The 16096-nt window shown below is 44.3% G+C and overlaps 1 protein-coding gene across 1 annotated transcript in view; it reads right to left on the bottom strand.

Moving 5' to 3' along the window:
* The window catches only part of T265_02347 (hypothetical protein), a gene marked incomplete at both ends in the record, with an annotated part of 42972 nt that overhangs the window by 24095 nt on the left and 2781 nt on the right, over positions 1-16096 (bottom strand). The window contains 2 exons of the mRNA XM_009166561.1: positions 5672-5862; positions 15905-16070. Of these exons, the coding sequence (XP_009164825.1) occupies positions 5672-5862; positions 15905-16070 (357 nt within the window). The remainder of the gene's footprint in view (positions 1-5671; positions 5863-15904; positions 16071-16096) is intronic.

Raw genomic sequence — 16096 nt, 5'->3', positions numbered from 1 at the left:
GCTTGACAACTCACTGACAGTGCTGGATTTATGCACCAATTTACCAGCTCGCGCGTGCAATGCGCAGCTACTTACCCCCCAATCATCGGTGAACGAAACTGTGGCAGCTACAACCAATGTACGACCAGTACGCGGTTATTACAGTTGATAATGATGATGATGATGATCTTGGCAGATTCATGTGGAATACTAGACGCCACTTCATTTTGCCGATTGCCTACGCGAACCATTCCGTTTTTTTGGTGAAAATACCGAACGGCAAGATATGAGTGGGTAACCATGTAAAGTGACCGTAAATAAGCGGAGGAAGTGTTACTGAGAGACTCAGCGGCCGGGATGAACTCTCATTCATGATTATCTTCGATGGAATGTTCCACACAAAGGTCAGAAGAGTGATCAGTTGGGGTGATACATAGAACTGTGGTTCCTGAGTGAGATACTCGGGTTAAGAGGGCTGCCTCCGGACACATTTCTATTTTGTGTTTTCCAATAACATTTTGCACTGTAGCTCATCAACGCCACCCACTCATTTGGGTTGTGACACCCTCTGGTACAGATAACATTTTGAATCATCACGTGATTCGCCTCCTCCGACAAACATTCAAGGCTGCTTGTTTTCCTACTTGCTCGCTACATGGTCCGTAAGCAAAAAACCTAGAGGTATTGTGTCTCAGAAATATAAAAGCCAGATAGAGCGACGGAAACTCCCCAGGCTTGACAATATTTAGAGTCTAGTTTTGTGCAACCTCCGAATTTATGTCGACTGTTTTGTAGCTGGATTCGTCGACACACTGCAGTGCCACTTTGTTTACCTTAAACAGTTTGTTGTAACTAAATATGGATGGAGAAGAAGGCGTTCATTTCTAAGACAACGGATTAAGTGTATTGACGGATTTTATTGGGAGTCCACTGAGAACTGCTGTGCTCTGTAGCGAAGACAGACATCAGTCCTCAAATCGGGCCCGTGGTCAATCCACCCTTTCCAATTACCATTCCGTTCACGGATAGCAAGTCGAAGGTTATCTACTCTTCACCATGTGTCGGGTGTGGTTCCTTAATCTTCTACTTCAAGATGCTTCAATTGACGATTCATCTTCGTTACCACTGGTAGCTTTCCTCAGTCTTTATGGGCTTGTGAGTGCTATGACAATTTAGTAGAGGGGGCGGGGGAAACGTGGGTGAGATTAGGTGCATATCAGATACAACTTACATGTGTTTACGACTCCTTCTGATAACCGTACACCAACACGTGTCAGCCCGGTTGATCCAAAATCGTCCACCACACGCTTGCCAGTTCTACGCATTCTATTCTATTGACACTGGGATGGTTGGTGATTACCACCACCTAGACCACCATTCTCTGTGGCGTGGACCGTAGTCCTCGCTCCAAAACCCTACATTTTCTAAACCTATCTTGTGTCCCATGTCCAGTGCACGTTCCGCCATCACCGTGTCTTTCAGTAACGCTCGATGTTCATCTGCGTTTTTTGTTGTTTACTTTTCTCCTGCTCTGAAGTTCCCTGGACGTCTGTCCTATGTGGACCTTAGTGCAATCGTTTGTAGACAAAGTCCCTGGTTCTGTTCGCCGGTAGGCAATCGTTCAATTGCACCAGTGCAGAGCGCAGTGTTCTCCTTCTGTGCTTAGAATCCTTCGAATGACCTCTGCTGTCCATGATTGATATGGAATAAAGTGAAAAATTTAGGAACTACACCTGATCAGATCTAAGTTGAAACTCCCCCAACCCATACTTACCGACAAGACCCTTTAATTGACATTCAACACTGATCTAGTATACCAGTATGAAAAGAGCTTATTGAATGATTCTCCATCTCCCTCAAAAGCTGGTCAACTTGGTGACCTGCTGACTTGACCTAATGAAGATTTTTCTCAAACGCGAAAGGTTGCCACTCACAAGGTTGCTGAAAACTCTTCGACAGTCCACGACTGGTTTCACCCTTCTCGGAGCTCATCAGGTAGGCGCAGTCTCCAAGTTTCCTTCAGCCTTATTTTCTACTTGAACCCAAATTGGACTAATTTCGACAAATACACTCATTTGCAAATCGATTTAATTTTCACGGGAGACTCAAGTGAATCTCACGTTTATGTTGTTCTTCAGCTCAATGTGCTGCACACATGACGCCTCATCTTTCAGTTGGTACGATATTCGAGATATCGCGGAATATTTTCATAAGGGAAACTATTAAATGCAGTTGAAGAACATCATAAACGAGAGATTCACTTGAGTCTCCCGTGAAAACCAAATTGATTTGCAAATGAGTGTGTTTGTCAAAACGTTGCCCAGTTATACACTACCGATTGCTTACCAAGCCATTCTGAAGCGATGACTACTCAATCGGTTCCAAACTTTTTCCAAGAGTTGTCACCTCTTCTTTAGAAAGCTAGAAGATTAAAGACGTCCTAATCGGACGGAAACACTGGTATCCCTGACCGGATAGACTATACCACGAAGTATGACTAAAAGGACAAGAGTGCATGACTCTTAGGTCTTCGTAGAGATGCTACCCTCATCACAGGCTTTTCATTTCTTTGGCCCATTGATGAGTCAGTTAATTCTTTCGTTGGAAGACAACAAATTGTCGTGCAATGATGTCGAGGATCGATGTTGAGGATCGCGTAAACTGATGCCCGATGTTTGAGATTTGTTGAAACTTTTCGAACAATCGGTAAGGTTGTCCACCACCGTCAGGAATGCGTTCTCCAGAGACAGTGCTCAAATATTCGTTTTCTGGAAGCTCGTCACAAATGGCGAAACAACTTCGCGTAGTCGCTAGTGCTTGTGGCCGCTTCCATATCAGTATAGTGGCGATGCTTTGTGTGCGGTGTGATAGTTGGACGAGTTTGACAGTCGTATCTTGTTGACCTAGTTGGATAACGTTATTCGAGTCCAAATCCTTCCGACTGCGTGTGGTCCTGGTGTGGCCAGAGGTAGTACTGTGAATCACACCAGTCTTATCAGCTCATTAGGTTTTAACACGGTCTAGCCCATTTGAGCACGTTGCGGATTTTTCGCAGATGCCACGAAATAGAGATTGGTGACAATACGGACAATGAGGAAGTGTGGTATTCCGTTTCCTCGTTGGGGAGAATTCGCCAAGTGTGATCCTTGTGATGCTGGGAGCGCGTATATGTGGCGCACAAGCGACTCGGGCAAGCGAAGTCAACAAACCTGTCACGAACACCGTCATTATGCCATGAGAAGGCAATAAATGAGACTTTCTCAGTGGATGCCATGTGATAGCAGGATTTTTCAGGGCTCACTGATAAGTTTTTGTACGGTGTAAGGGACTATTTCACTCATTTCCAAAAACGTCAACCGTCAACCATATTAAATTAGGAGTGCTGAACTTTCTGAAAACCTCACCTTCGGAACTCTCCTAGGTAAGTGACTGTTATGAAAGTGAACAATTCGTTATTGTCAAATGGCATACGGTTGCACTCAAGAGGCAAGTCAATAACTTGCGTCAGGCACCGCTGAAATCTACTTACAGTTAATTTTTCTGCCCAAAGTAGACTATGAGTAAATTGTCCAAATTCGGTGGTGTTCTCGAAAGCACCGTTTTCAGTTGGGTGCTTAATTGCACACGTATTTCGTTTGCATACATCGACTGACCGGAACCTAGGAAAGTCGTTGGGGCTTTCAAGTTCGACTAAACTTGAATGTAATTCAAGCTAACCGTGAGATTTCATGAATTAAGTTTCGTGTGGTGTTCAGTTGGACACATTCGACAGTGTGCTAGTCTTAATTTACATGAAACATGCATCTTTTAATCGGATGGTCTGTTCAACAGACACAAACAAGTTCACAGACATCCAAGACAGATTAAGTTGACAAACCGCCAGTTTTGTCACAACCGAATACCTAGCCATAGGTTAATTGGTTATTTGATGAGCAGCTTGTTAGAGCGACGGAGCAAGGTTGTGTCAAACGATCGAACTCCGCTTATAACACACCTACCTCAGATGCGGATAAATTATCGAGTGTGCAGTATGAGCCCGGCTCCAAAGCAAACCACCGGGTTCAATTAATTGGAATCCATTCACGGATGTTCGATCCATTGAACCTCTACTTCGCGGACCTTCAAGTGATCAAATATGCAGTCAGTTGCCATTCGATCCACTCAACTTTTAAACGGCCATTCAAATCATCATTTTTCAAAGTGGACGACTGTAGTGTTCACACAAACATTTAATTCATCGAACAAAGCCGACTCGTTCCTCTGGTGCGAAATATGGAATATTCCTGTAGCCTCTATCTCTACAAATCATCTTCCTCTGCCAGTTGAGACCCTTATTTGTTGGAAATTCGGCCAGATTCTTACATTCCATACAACGGTCATGGTAGTACCGTAACCCAATGATGCCTGGCAAAAGTGAGGGAAACAGCCATTGGCAGAATCCAAAGATGCAATGAACCCAATGAATGATGGACTCATTCAGCTGGAACAGAGCGTATTTGCGTTCCAGCTCGTAAGTAATCCAGCGCAAATGGTGAGCAGTCTTAGATCTTAACGTACTGTCACCAATAGACTATGGGAGCTGCCCAATATCTGTACGCACCTACAGGAGCGAAACAAGAATTACAGGACAGCAGCGCCTTCATGCTGTATCCATTGCCGGTGATATGATAATTTCCAAGTTCTGTGTTCCATTATCTAAGTTATAATTCGTAAAAATGTACCTGTAGCGCCTGTTCACACATGACGACCAAATTGTATTGTTTTGGGCAGTCCCTGGCGAGTGTGATTGTACGATACCGTGTGGACAGTGTGAGATCACACGTAAGTAAAGTTGACGAATGAAATGCTAATGTCCACTACGATATCACCATCCTTAGGTCGGTTGATAACTGACAGCACGACTTCGAGTTGGCCTGTCGCCCTTTTCCCTTCGGATTCACACCGGACTCACAGGCTCAACTCGCAGTAGCACACCCGGTTGTGCGCAAACCGCTTTTGCTATCATAGTTATACACAGTGATACAGCAAATCTGCATCGGATTCTATCCAACCAAAGGATCTCCAAAACCATGGACAAGTTTGAGAGGATGTTTCAGAATTTGAGAACTTGATGCTTGTTTGAGAACGGCACAAGATAGCTAAGACGACTGCTTCGTAAATTAGAACACAGACGTTGAACCGAAAATGTGACCTCTGCTTATGAAATCTGACTATTAAAGATGATTCAGTATTGGGCTGAGTAGAGTACTCGAAATGTGACCAAGCCAATGATATGAACGAAAAAATTTCCAGTTAGTGAATGGTGCTAAGATTCAAGTAACAAACAACTGGTGTCAAAAACCGGTCATCGTCGGAAACCTCTCATCCTGAACTTTACAGCACAGTTTTCTCGAACACAAAGAGAAGTTGTGCGGACTCATGCCCGGCTTTCTGCTGTTAGCCGTCTGGGTCTGAGTAGAAGCCGAGGAAGGTGAAGATAACAGATGGTTGTGATAATACTGCGTGCAACACACCGCAGTAATAAATGCATATGAAACGGCTATTCTGCTTCACTCCCTACAGCTAGTACAATGAAAGTATGAACATAGATAGGAAAACTGTGCGTAGGGATACAGCTTCTGAGGAAAGGCAAAGAACATTAAACACTCCACAGTGAAACATAAAAACGTCCAGATTCTAGGTACTGTCTTACTTGAATGTCCGTATGTGTCATTTGTGAAGTCCAACTTCGCTGTGGCAGTCGAAATAAAAACGGGCTCCATGTGGACAAGGTAAACTCGGCTGAGCAGCATTCCCAAAAGTACACCGAAATTAAAGATGACTACAGTGCAGAGATTCAATTTGAATTCGCCCAACCGACCCATCCTGTTTACAGGATTGTGTCTAAAGTATAAAAGGAAACGTGCAAGCTGATAGGAGGTACGAATAAAAGCTTGTTTCGAATAGCAAACAGACCTCGTTATGGGGCAGAAGCTGTTAACTTCATCACACTGTCTACTCGTGCTACACTGACAAGAGTAAAATTATCCAACTTACACATCACCCTACCCTGATCATCGGCGTTATCTTCCTGTTGAAAGGAGACTGATAGATGTTACGCGCCTCAAGCAGCGTGTGAAGATGTACTAAATCTGACTTCTGTAAGAAACGCTAGTTGATTGAAAAGATACAGAATTAGGTCCAATCGTGGCGGCATTTCATAGTAATAACTGCTTGAAGAAATATTCAGATAAATGTGCACACCTGGTGCACAACCTATAGTGTAGATTCAAAACATCTACTTGGTCCAGTGGTATTGTATACTCAGTCAGAAACTATGACGGTAGTAACTTAGGAATCAAATGAACATCTCGTTCGTGCTAGTCCCCGGTCAACTGCATTGCACCATGATGATCTTGTATCTTGCCTGGAAAGACACTCAATATATCTGAGTGCTTCTCTTGATATTGGACTGCTAATAAGAGTTAGGTGAGAACTCTTGGACAGACCATTGCTGGTTTCGCTCCTTTTGGGTCTTACTAGGGAGGTTGTCCAACTGGTTATCCATGCCACTCTATCTACAATGGATACATTCAACCTACCTTAAGAGTTCCGCTGAGTATGTCACTGAAATACCACAAATAGTGGGCCTAACGGTCCAGCAGGTTTCTGATTTCTATTACTTCAAACAGTGCCACCGACCGTGGTGGGATACCGAATTAGTTTTCAGTTTGCAAAAAAATAAAACATCGGTAATCATTTTGGTGACGTAGCCAGGAGCATTATTTCCACTATTTGAAGCCTGAATGGCACTGGGAACCTCCTCCTTACAAAACGCAGGTTCTCCAAACTGTGAATAAGGACCTTAATGAATCAAACAACTGCAAGTTTATCCATCAAAACGAGATAAGCCTCACTAGTTCTACCGGAATTTCACTGTTTCAACCGTCACAAATATTATCGTGGAAATAGACTTCAACACCCACACGAATGCTTCGCTGCCGTGGAAATATATTTTATATAAATGAAGCTTTAAATTTGGAGACCACAGTTGACTCCCTCCTACCCCAACCATTTTGAATGAACTCGGATTAGCCCGGCCGTTAAAGCGGGCGAATACTAACTGGAGTATCGGTGGTTCACACCCGATCCCGGCTTTTCGATTGCTTCTTCCTAGGCTTGAGCGACCCGGAAGTACCCAACTGTTCGTGGTTTCTTCGAGTTGTGCAGCAGATACGTTCCAAAAGGGCACCACTATTTTGTATTGGTAGTGGTAGTACTGGCCTCCTCGTGGTGATGACTGGGTAGCACGGATGTCAGTCTGAGTGGGCCAACACTTTAGCAAGTCCAGATAACGCAAATCAATCTGTTTGGTTTCAACGCGCTGGTTAGGTTCGAAACAATAAACAGCACGATCTAGCTGGCACCTATGCTCCAATTCCAACCAGCATACAGTAGAGATTCGTTGGGCTCATGTGCGACTGTAGCAAGTGCTGCAACTCGGGAACTGACTCGGTAGCCCATCGTCGAATTCACGTCCGTGAAAGTATTGGCACGGACATGGTTGCCCAGTTGGCTTGCAGTGATTATTCTGGCCACTGTCCGACAAAGATTTGCCTAAGTCAATACCGGCGACACGCACACCCCACCCAGGATAACGCACATAAGCTTGGCTGAGTTAAGAATTTCGGTGCCCGCTGGTTACAAGAGTCACGGTCACTCTTGCGGATGGCTAACAAGTTGTCTATCTCGTGACACACGAACCCTGTTGTTCGTGAGACTGGAACAATATTTTATTGGTTGACAGGCTATCAGTATCAAAACCAGGTTACACGTGCTTACCCGGCAAGCACACCCGACCGCATCGCATCTGGTGGCCCCGATAAAACCAGCGGTCAAACAGCTTCACATTCGTCAGAGTCTGAGGACCATAGCGCCCTGTTCCAACAAACCTGGAATGCACGGTGTAACTCTTGGAATCCAATTTTGGCAGTTTCGATCGCTAATGTTGGCCTTCTGGCATTTCCCCAAATGGTTGCAGTCTGGCTTCATGACACCGGAGCAAATCCTGTCGCTTCTGGACCGTAACGCATCCGGGACATTTCCACACATGTAGAAGCCTGTCTCCAGGCGCCGTCATCAGCAAGTCCTTCTTGTGCCTGACAACCGATAGCATATGTTCCGATGCAACAGGGCCGCCATCCAGATTCTATACCACCAAAAGACGGGAAGATGCAGCGTCTGCTGTGCCTGATGCTTCGTGGAAGGAACTGCATAAAAGTGGCACCGACCGACCTCTAGGCGCCCAGCAGTACTGGAAACCACTGCATTCTGCTTCAGAACACGCGAATGGCGCTGTGAGCAGGATGAGGAAGTTGGTCGTACTATCACTTTATCGGGCGATTCGTCCCAGGTCTGGGCAAGCTTACGCCCAGGATGCTCCACCGGTTCAATGTTGAAGTGATGCATGGGTATTTCAATAATCTTATTGTCTGAGGGTTGTCCGCCGCATCTGTGCCGTGCTTGTGTTTCCCTAGTTCCGAAGGTTCCAAATCCAAATTAACCGGACCAACTGAGACCTATCTCCACGTCATATATTCATGATCGATACTTTCATAAGGAGCTCGCTGATCGCTGGAGCCGTAATTTGCAACTGCATTTACTCCAGTTTGCATTGCAACTCTAAGACGGTTGTTTGGAGGTTAGATCGGTGTTACACTCCCTGCTTCTCCACTCATAAGCGACTGCTTCTAATCTCAACCTCGCGTTTGTTGATATCCTGAAGGCGTTTGATTCGGTTTCACATGAGGCAACTGTCAAATATGCCGCGGCGTAGTGTATTCACCTCTGGTTCAATATACCGATTGGTCGTGTGGGAATGCAGTAGAAATTTCCTACATTTTCCATATTTCATTGCTGGAGGTTAGAGGCATGGAGATCCACTCTCCTCAGCATTGTTCATCATGGGAATGGATAATGTTCTTGGATTGTTAAGGCGGCATATAGGATACCAGTTCCATGGCACCTAAGTGGATAGTTCTGCCCTCGATGACTACCGGGCCGTGTGCGCAGAAAGTCAGGTTTACCTTAAGGAGGAGCTTGAATCTGTTGCGACCGGATTGGGAAAAGCTGGGATGACTATCAACGCCGACACATGGCATAAAGTGAACATTCTTGCAGTTGAATGTTACACCTGCCTCTATATGACGGACATTTTTGCCTGATTTTCGAGTCTTGACTGTGCTAGCATCTGATGTGTTTTGAAGAGCATTCAGCATTAGTTGCCAATTGTCCTACTGGAAACTATTGATGACACGCCTTCAAATAAAACGTTTATCCCGTTTTATCCACTGTTCTCCTGTACACTCTTCTACGTTCACTGCTTCTCAAAAAATAAACGTTGATAGTAGCAGGCATTTAGTTACTCATTGCTTTGGATAGTACGCTGAGATAAAAAAACGGCAGTGAAGAACAGACATTCAATGCGACCCAAAGGTCACACTAATCAGATAAAATCATGGTTGTGCACAACCACTAACCCACCGCTACGCACAACTACGCACTGATGATGTCACCTCGATTGGTGATGAAACGTTTGCAACCAAATTGCCCAGCTCAGCGAACAACCCAACGACCATCTACGCCACCTGAGCTACCGACATTCTTCTCTATAGAAGATAAAATCATAACAACTGAGGAATATGGGACACAACGAGAGTTTGACATGAAGGATTACCAGGATAGGGAAGTGCAGTCATTACAGGCAGCAGGTTTGCGCGATTAAGCAGAAGCTTCTGACTATCCGATTAGGACTTTGGAAACCCGGAAGAAGACTGAACTAGACCAGATGGTGGGCTATCAACAAATAAAAAGGCAATCTAGGGGTCACTATGCATCGCTATGGAGCTCATTTGAAGACCATAAATGAGGCGCCCCCTCTTTCTTTTTCCTGTATCATTATGGTACTATTCGGCTGAACGAGACATAAATGTTGATCAAACTAATCAGTATTTAAGAGAATCATGACCTTGAAGACGTGGATGTCAGGTTTGGGGGGAGATGTACCTCAAATAGCTAACATTTATTCTACTCAAGGACTTTTAAAAAGTTGTTTTATGTTTCCTTTTGTGGTTCAATATACGGAGCATGTAAACCGAGATGAAATTCGTTCGGTATGAATGTCTACATTAATCTACATTTGGGTTTTGTGTAGTCATTCTATATCCTCGAAAAAGAGACCTCCAAAATCAGAGTGAGAAATAAACCATTCTTCGGATAGCCTACTGGAATGAAAAGATGTCTATCTGATGGTACAATAACGGCAGTTGCACTGGCTCACGGATTTCCGCTTATCGCGCTGGCAGTTTCAGGAATGGTGTAACAGTAATCTAATGAGTTTTTCCCGGACACTTGCCTTAAGAGAAGATATAAGTAGTCACTGGTAGTATCCGCTACTGAGGGAGCGTGGACTACTCTTATTAACACTCTTGTATACCAGGGAAAACGCGAATTAAAGGTTCCTACATGGAACAGTGGAAGTAGAGGATAGAGAGCCATCGAGATTTGGTTTGTATGGTCACGGTGGTGAGCTAAGCATAACCCAACATACGTGGTAAGTAACTGCAGGAAATTTGATAAAGACTTCCCCGTAGCACTGTACAAATGGTAGCACCAGTGAATTGCACAAAAAAACCGAGACTATCTGGATCTCGAACTCATGGCTACTATGTAAAAAAGACTTGGATATCTCACTGGACAGGATAGTGTCGCATTCGAATTTAAACCGAAAACGAGCGTCAGCTAGTCCACACAGAGCACAATTCCCTCAAAATAACAGGTGATAAATCAATTGATTAATGTAACAGTACTCCGGACAGCTTTGACAGCGGTCTACTCGGACCAATAAAGGCATGTGAATACTGTCTTCCTCAAAACACCATCAGACCAAGAATGACGTGACACTGATGCTTATATCATGAGGACTCATCACTGGAATCCAAGAACCCAAAAGATGTGTAAGGCACTATTCAACAATGACCAATCCAAAATAATCTAGGAATCCGAGGAAATCCAACAAGTCTATAGAGAACGTGAACTAATCCCATTCCTCAAACAAGCAACGTTGCATATCGGAAACGTACATCTAGGTCTGATTTCCCCTCAGTTCCTGGAATCGCATGTGACATTCCGAAGCATACAAACGCCGGCTTTCAGTTGTTAGACAATGTCGACCAAAAGAGGAAACTATTTAGGTAATCTTTCCATTTATCTAAATATTGCGACAAATCCCCTTTTCAAGGTAGTTGGAACAGATGAAGTCTCAGTGACAAAGAAATTAGGTGACCGCAAAGGATCGTTGGCCTCGTATCAAACAAACCACTTCTACAGTGGCATTAACCCCACTATATTTCAGTGTTCTTATTAAATAGACCCTTCTAATTTCTTTTCAGTTGATGAATGTTTCCAGACGCTTGAAAGGATGAGCTTGTTGTATTCTGAGGGGCAAGTGGACTTCAGGACATTGGTTCTCATAAAATATTTGAAAAACGATCATAAGTCGTCGATTTCTAGGGGGGGGGCAGCATCGGACGTATGTGCTGTGGGAATACTGATATTTTTCAGTAAATCCGAATGAGACTGAGCGAATGAGTGGTCACATTTGATTTTCAGACAAACGTATCTCCAAATTATTGCACTATCACCCTTAGGTTGTTTTAGGCTAGCGACAGCCTCCTCATATATATTCCTCACCATTAATTGCTATCACTAGTTTGTGGATCACAGACTTACCCGCAGATACTGCGAAAGCAGATGCAGCTAGCTATCCACGCAGCCTTCTTGGTTAACTGCACCGATGGCTTAACCAACGGCGCCTGGACTATCCACAAGTTTCGACTTTGCCCCATCATACCTTGAGACTTATGGCCCGAAAACACAGCACTATCGTCACCCTATTATCAACGGAGACAGCAACACTAGCGTTGACAATGATATTGGCCGCCGTACAACCAAAAAGCTTACTTGACTTCATTTCGGGCCTTAAAGTGAAAGAGAAAGGCCGAGACGGGAAGAGGAGGGACTGGGTATAGGCACTCCACAAGAATCCTCAGTTTCCTAAACTTTTAAATGTCTAATCAAATAACCTAGAAATAACAGCGCAAACGTCTTTGATGACGGTCAGTCAAGCACGGAGATGGTACTCAAACCCCGTCCTTAAAGACGGACCGCATCAACAACATCCGAGTTCCTCGCAATCTATTTCACCTCATCCTTACAACCCACAATTTCTGCACCTCGTAGTCCGCGGCATTTTGAAGAACGCACGGAGGACAACTCTCTTCTCGGGCGACAATGATTCAAAATGCGTAACAAATGGCTGAGTTACCGCAGTTTACGGTGTTCAATTTCGTCAGCAACCGACGTAGCCGCTGCACAACCGAATACCTGTTTTTTTATTGACATGCAGAAGCCAATCGATACGAGAAAAGCTAGGAGCATCGGTGGTAAAAAACTGAGGATTCCACAAATGACCTTCCTGTAGAGGTCATGTTTACTAACCAAACAAAAACAGGCCTTACTGTAGTCTGATACATGCGACCCTTGAAAGCCAGTGATATGTAGTTTTTACGCCACAAGTGACGCAGTTCGCATACATGATTCGGACCCTTGAGAAGAGTGTACTGACTTCATCAAAAACTTCATCAGAGCTAACTAACGATGCGTATAAAATCCCTTTAACCTACACTGCTTCTCCCCGAATTTGAAAGACCTATGTTCTGAAGCACATATATGCACTTTGTATGTGCAAAGCACACACCAAGTTGGTTCAAAAACGGTTTTGCTTTGTTTTTGCCTTCGACATGGTTGTTATCATCAGTGAGTTGAGAAAAGGGGTTTTACAGACCTTTCAATCCCACCTATGATGGAAATGAACTAAAAAGAGGTGGTGGACAAACTTACAAGATGTAAATTATGCGGGACAGGTTATCAGAGAGATTCCATTGTGTGTAACGCCCGGGATTAAGTCAATGTAAGGATTCCGTTGTATTCAGGAAATTATGGGTCAAGCGTATTCAGAGGCCCAACCGACATACAGAATGAAACGCACACCTGAAGTCAAGGAACACCAAGATTGTTGATCGCTTGTACATACAATGCTGCTATAAAACTTGAAGGAGTGGAAACATGCTTGCTTCAGCCCCTACCCAGTTAGTTTGGGGCCTCGCATGCTGCCTTAAGACGACGAGGAATACATGATGCCAAAGACTTTGTCACAGCGCAGTCAACCTGACACCATTATGCCTATGACATCAATCACTAGTATCCTTCTGAAAAGAAGTCACATATCGGCTGTCGCTCCATACATCATATTAGCGATTGTTTATTCCTAGATTAGGAGGGAGAGCAAAATCAAGGCCATTTTAGTAGAAAGAGTGAAGCGCAACGTCGGAAATAAAGTATCCGTGGGGTGGTGGGCTGTCGGTGACAGCAGTTCCTAAAGAGCGGTCATTTAGGTTAAGGATTACGAGTTGGCAAATCATATGGCGTCCGTTGGTATGGAACATACCCAAGACAAACAAAAGCCGTTTACGGTAGAGTCTCTTAGAACTTTGAGAATACTCAAGTTTAGGTTCATATTGGTGGGAGGAAGGCTTGGTGTGCTTCAGCCATATCATTCGAGTCCATCGCGTGGAGGTTATCAGTTAATGACCCCGGCATGAATCACCAGGTGTTGGTTCGCACCTATGGGTGTCCAAATTGTACTAGGTGTTTATCTGACGCATTCTTAAATGCCATTATGGAAGACAAAGCAACTGTCACATGTAATCAGAATTCCAAATTCTAACCCACGAATCAGTTGCCGGTGGTTTCAGAAGTACTTGAAAAACAGGTTGCGTTGGAGCTGATTGATAGAGCTAGTGAGAACTGCAGACTTCACAGTGAGAACTCCCCTACACTTTCCGATTTCGGGTTGGTCATCACTGAAATCAATGACAAATTTGTTTATCACAGTCAGCGGGTTCCAGTAGACTTGGATTGGTTGATATGGTCACAAAAATAGATAAGCGGCAGGGATGACCAATCTTAAAACCCGACAACATTGGTTTCTTTTCACGTTCCGATGGAACATGAGCGGTCAGGGTAGATACTGACGCCGCAGTAGTAGTCGAGTATCACATGCCTGGAGATATTGCAGAACGTTGAACTGCGGAATCAGAGGTAGCGAGTACAAGGCGCAACGAACTCGCACTATTCCTGAATGCGATCCGGAGCGGAAATACAACAGATAAGTGAGAAAACTGACTGGACTGAGTTCTTAGATGGTACAGTAACCCGACGAAAACTCTGCGACACATCTTTGGGCTTATCAATGACTGAGATTACCGGAATCAGGATTTTGCAGCCTCGACTACTGATAGTGGACGGTATTTGCATTTTCCCGCAATTTGGAGGATATGATACATAAGTACAGTAACGCAATCACTCAATTTCGTGATGAGACTGTCCTGTCTAGAATTATTTTGGAAAGGTAGAGAATGGCCTGTATGTGGTCGGTAAAGCCAGAGTATACCTTGAGAGTTATTTCGTCGACAGCTTCAGGGATAAGCAATTACACATTAACGCAGCTACGGATCTGAAATGCGATATTAGTAATGCACACCATGCACCACCCGATAGGGAGGAACACCGACTAGCGGAGAGTTCAGCACGGTTTACATCGGACCGTGATTCATATGCGACACTATTTAGCACTGATAGCTGCTTGTTCATAGGGTTATCCACGGTAACACCAAATGAAAAGATAGAACAAACATCGAAGAGGAAAACTGACAGCTAGGTGCCACCACAGAGAGAAAATGGGAGAAACTGTAATGGAATTTCCCACAAGTTGAAGGTACAACCTCTGAGAGAATAAATATGGGAAAAATGATAGGGACTTGATCGAGATTCGGGTGTCGCACGAAACAAAGCGCAAACTCACCCCCTCCCCTCACAAAGCATCACAAACAAGTGGAAAACCAACGGAAACATGTTCGTACTGAACTTCGGTATCCTTGGACCACTCCAAACTGAATAGTAGTTTCACGAAACTCCAGGGAACCATATCAAAAGCTCATATGTAAGTGGCTATCAAATTATCGGACGTCTTGATGAGTTAATCGGGGCAAACCGTGGTTACTGGAATGAATGACCATATATGAGTTATTGTCGATGCAGGAGGTCACCCGATTACCATGATTCCAAACAAGAATAGCCTTTCTGGACGCGTGTTTCCGTTGAAAATGAAAACCGAGCACCATACTGGCAAGAGCCTATGTCGAGTATATACATTAAGCCAGCAAGCTTATTTTGGTGACCCAATGAACCATTCTGATGCACTGCTTACGCAACATAAATTAAGTAGAGTAACTTATACTTCAGTGATGTGACCTTCTGCTTCTCTGGCCTTTTGGGAAGTAACTTCAGTGACGCTGGAAAACCTGCTCGTTAAGGATGTCCAAATCGAGAGACACCAACCAATGCTGCGTTAGTTTCGTTTCGGCAACTCTCGGAACTGCGTGTCCCATTCGGTCCTGGCCAGTCAGGACCAAACGAATTGCTCGGTAGTCCGATGAAACACACCGCGAGCGAGAACGATAAAACAGACAACCGTTGAATTGAGCAGACGGTTTTGGGGAATAAAACTTAGCGCAAAAAAACAAGTGAGCAGACGCGAAGTTCAATGGGGATGCGCCCACGTCCTTTTATAAAACTATGTCGATAAGTGATTATATTGATCGATTTCTATATAAAACATCCGTGTATGTAATTATTTCAGCTTCGACAGTTTCAGAGATGGTGGAAGGCATAATTGTCAGCCAGAAATTAACAGACGGATAAATGTTCTGCCCTGTCACGGATACTCGGGTCGGTTTGTTCTTGTCGGTCAGTGGCTGTCGTTCACTTGAAAGGCACAAGTGAAAAAGGGTGTAGCATTGCTCTTAATTTTCTCAAGGCGGGGCAGTACGCTTGCCAGCGCGAGGAGTCGCATAAATAAATGTCTAATAGGGCTTTAAATTGGGTTCTAGAAGGAGCGTGGACAACCGTCGGAGGAATGTCATTCCACGCAGCTACTACCCGAAATGAGAAAAAAAGT

The sequence above is a fragment of the Opisthorchis viverrini genome (assembly GCF_000715545.1).
Source record: "Opisthorchis viverrini unplaced genomic scaffold opera_v5_28, whole genome shotgun sequence".
Classification (NCBI taxonomy): domain Eukaryota; kingdom Metazoa; phylum Platyhelminthes; class Trematoda; order Opisthorchiida; family Opisthorchiidae; genus Opisthorchis; species Opisthorchis viverrini.
This window is presented reverse-complemented; position numbering and strand designations above follow the sequence as displayed.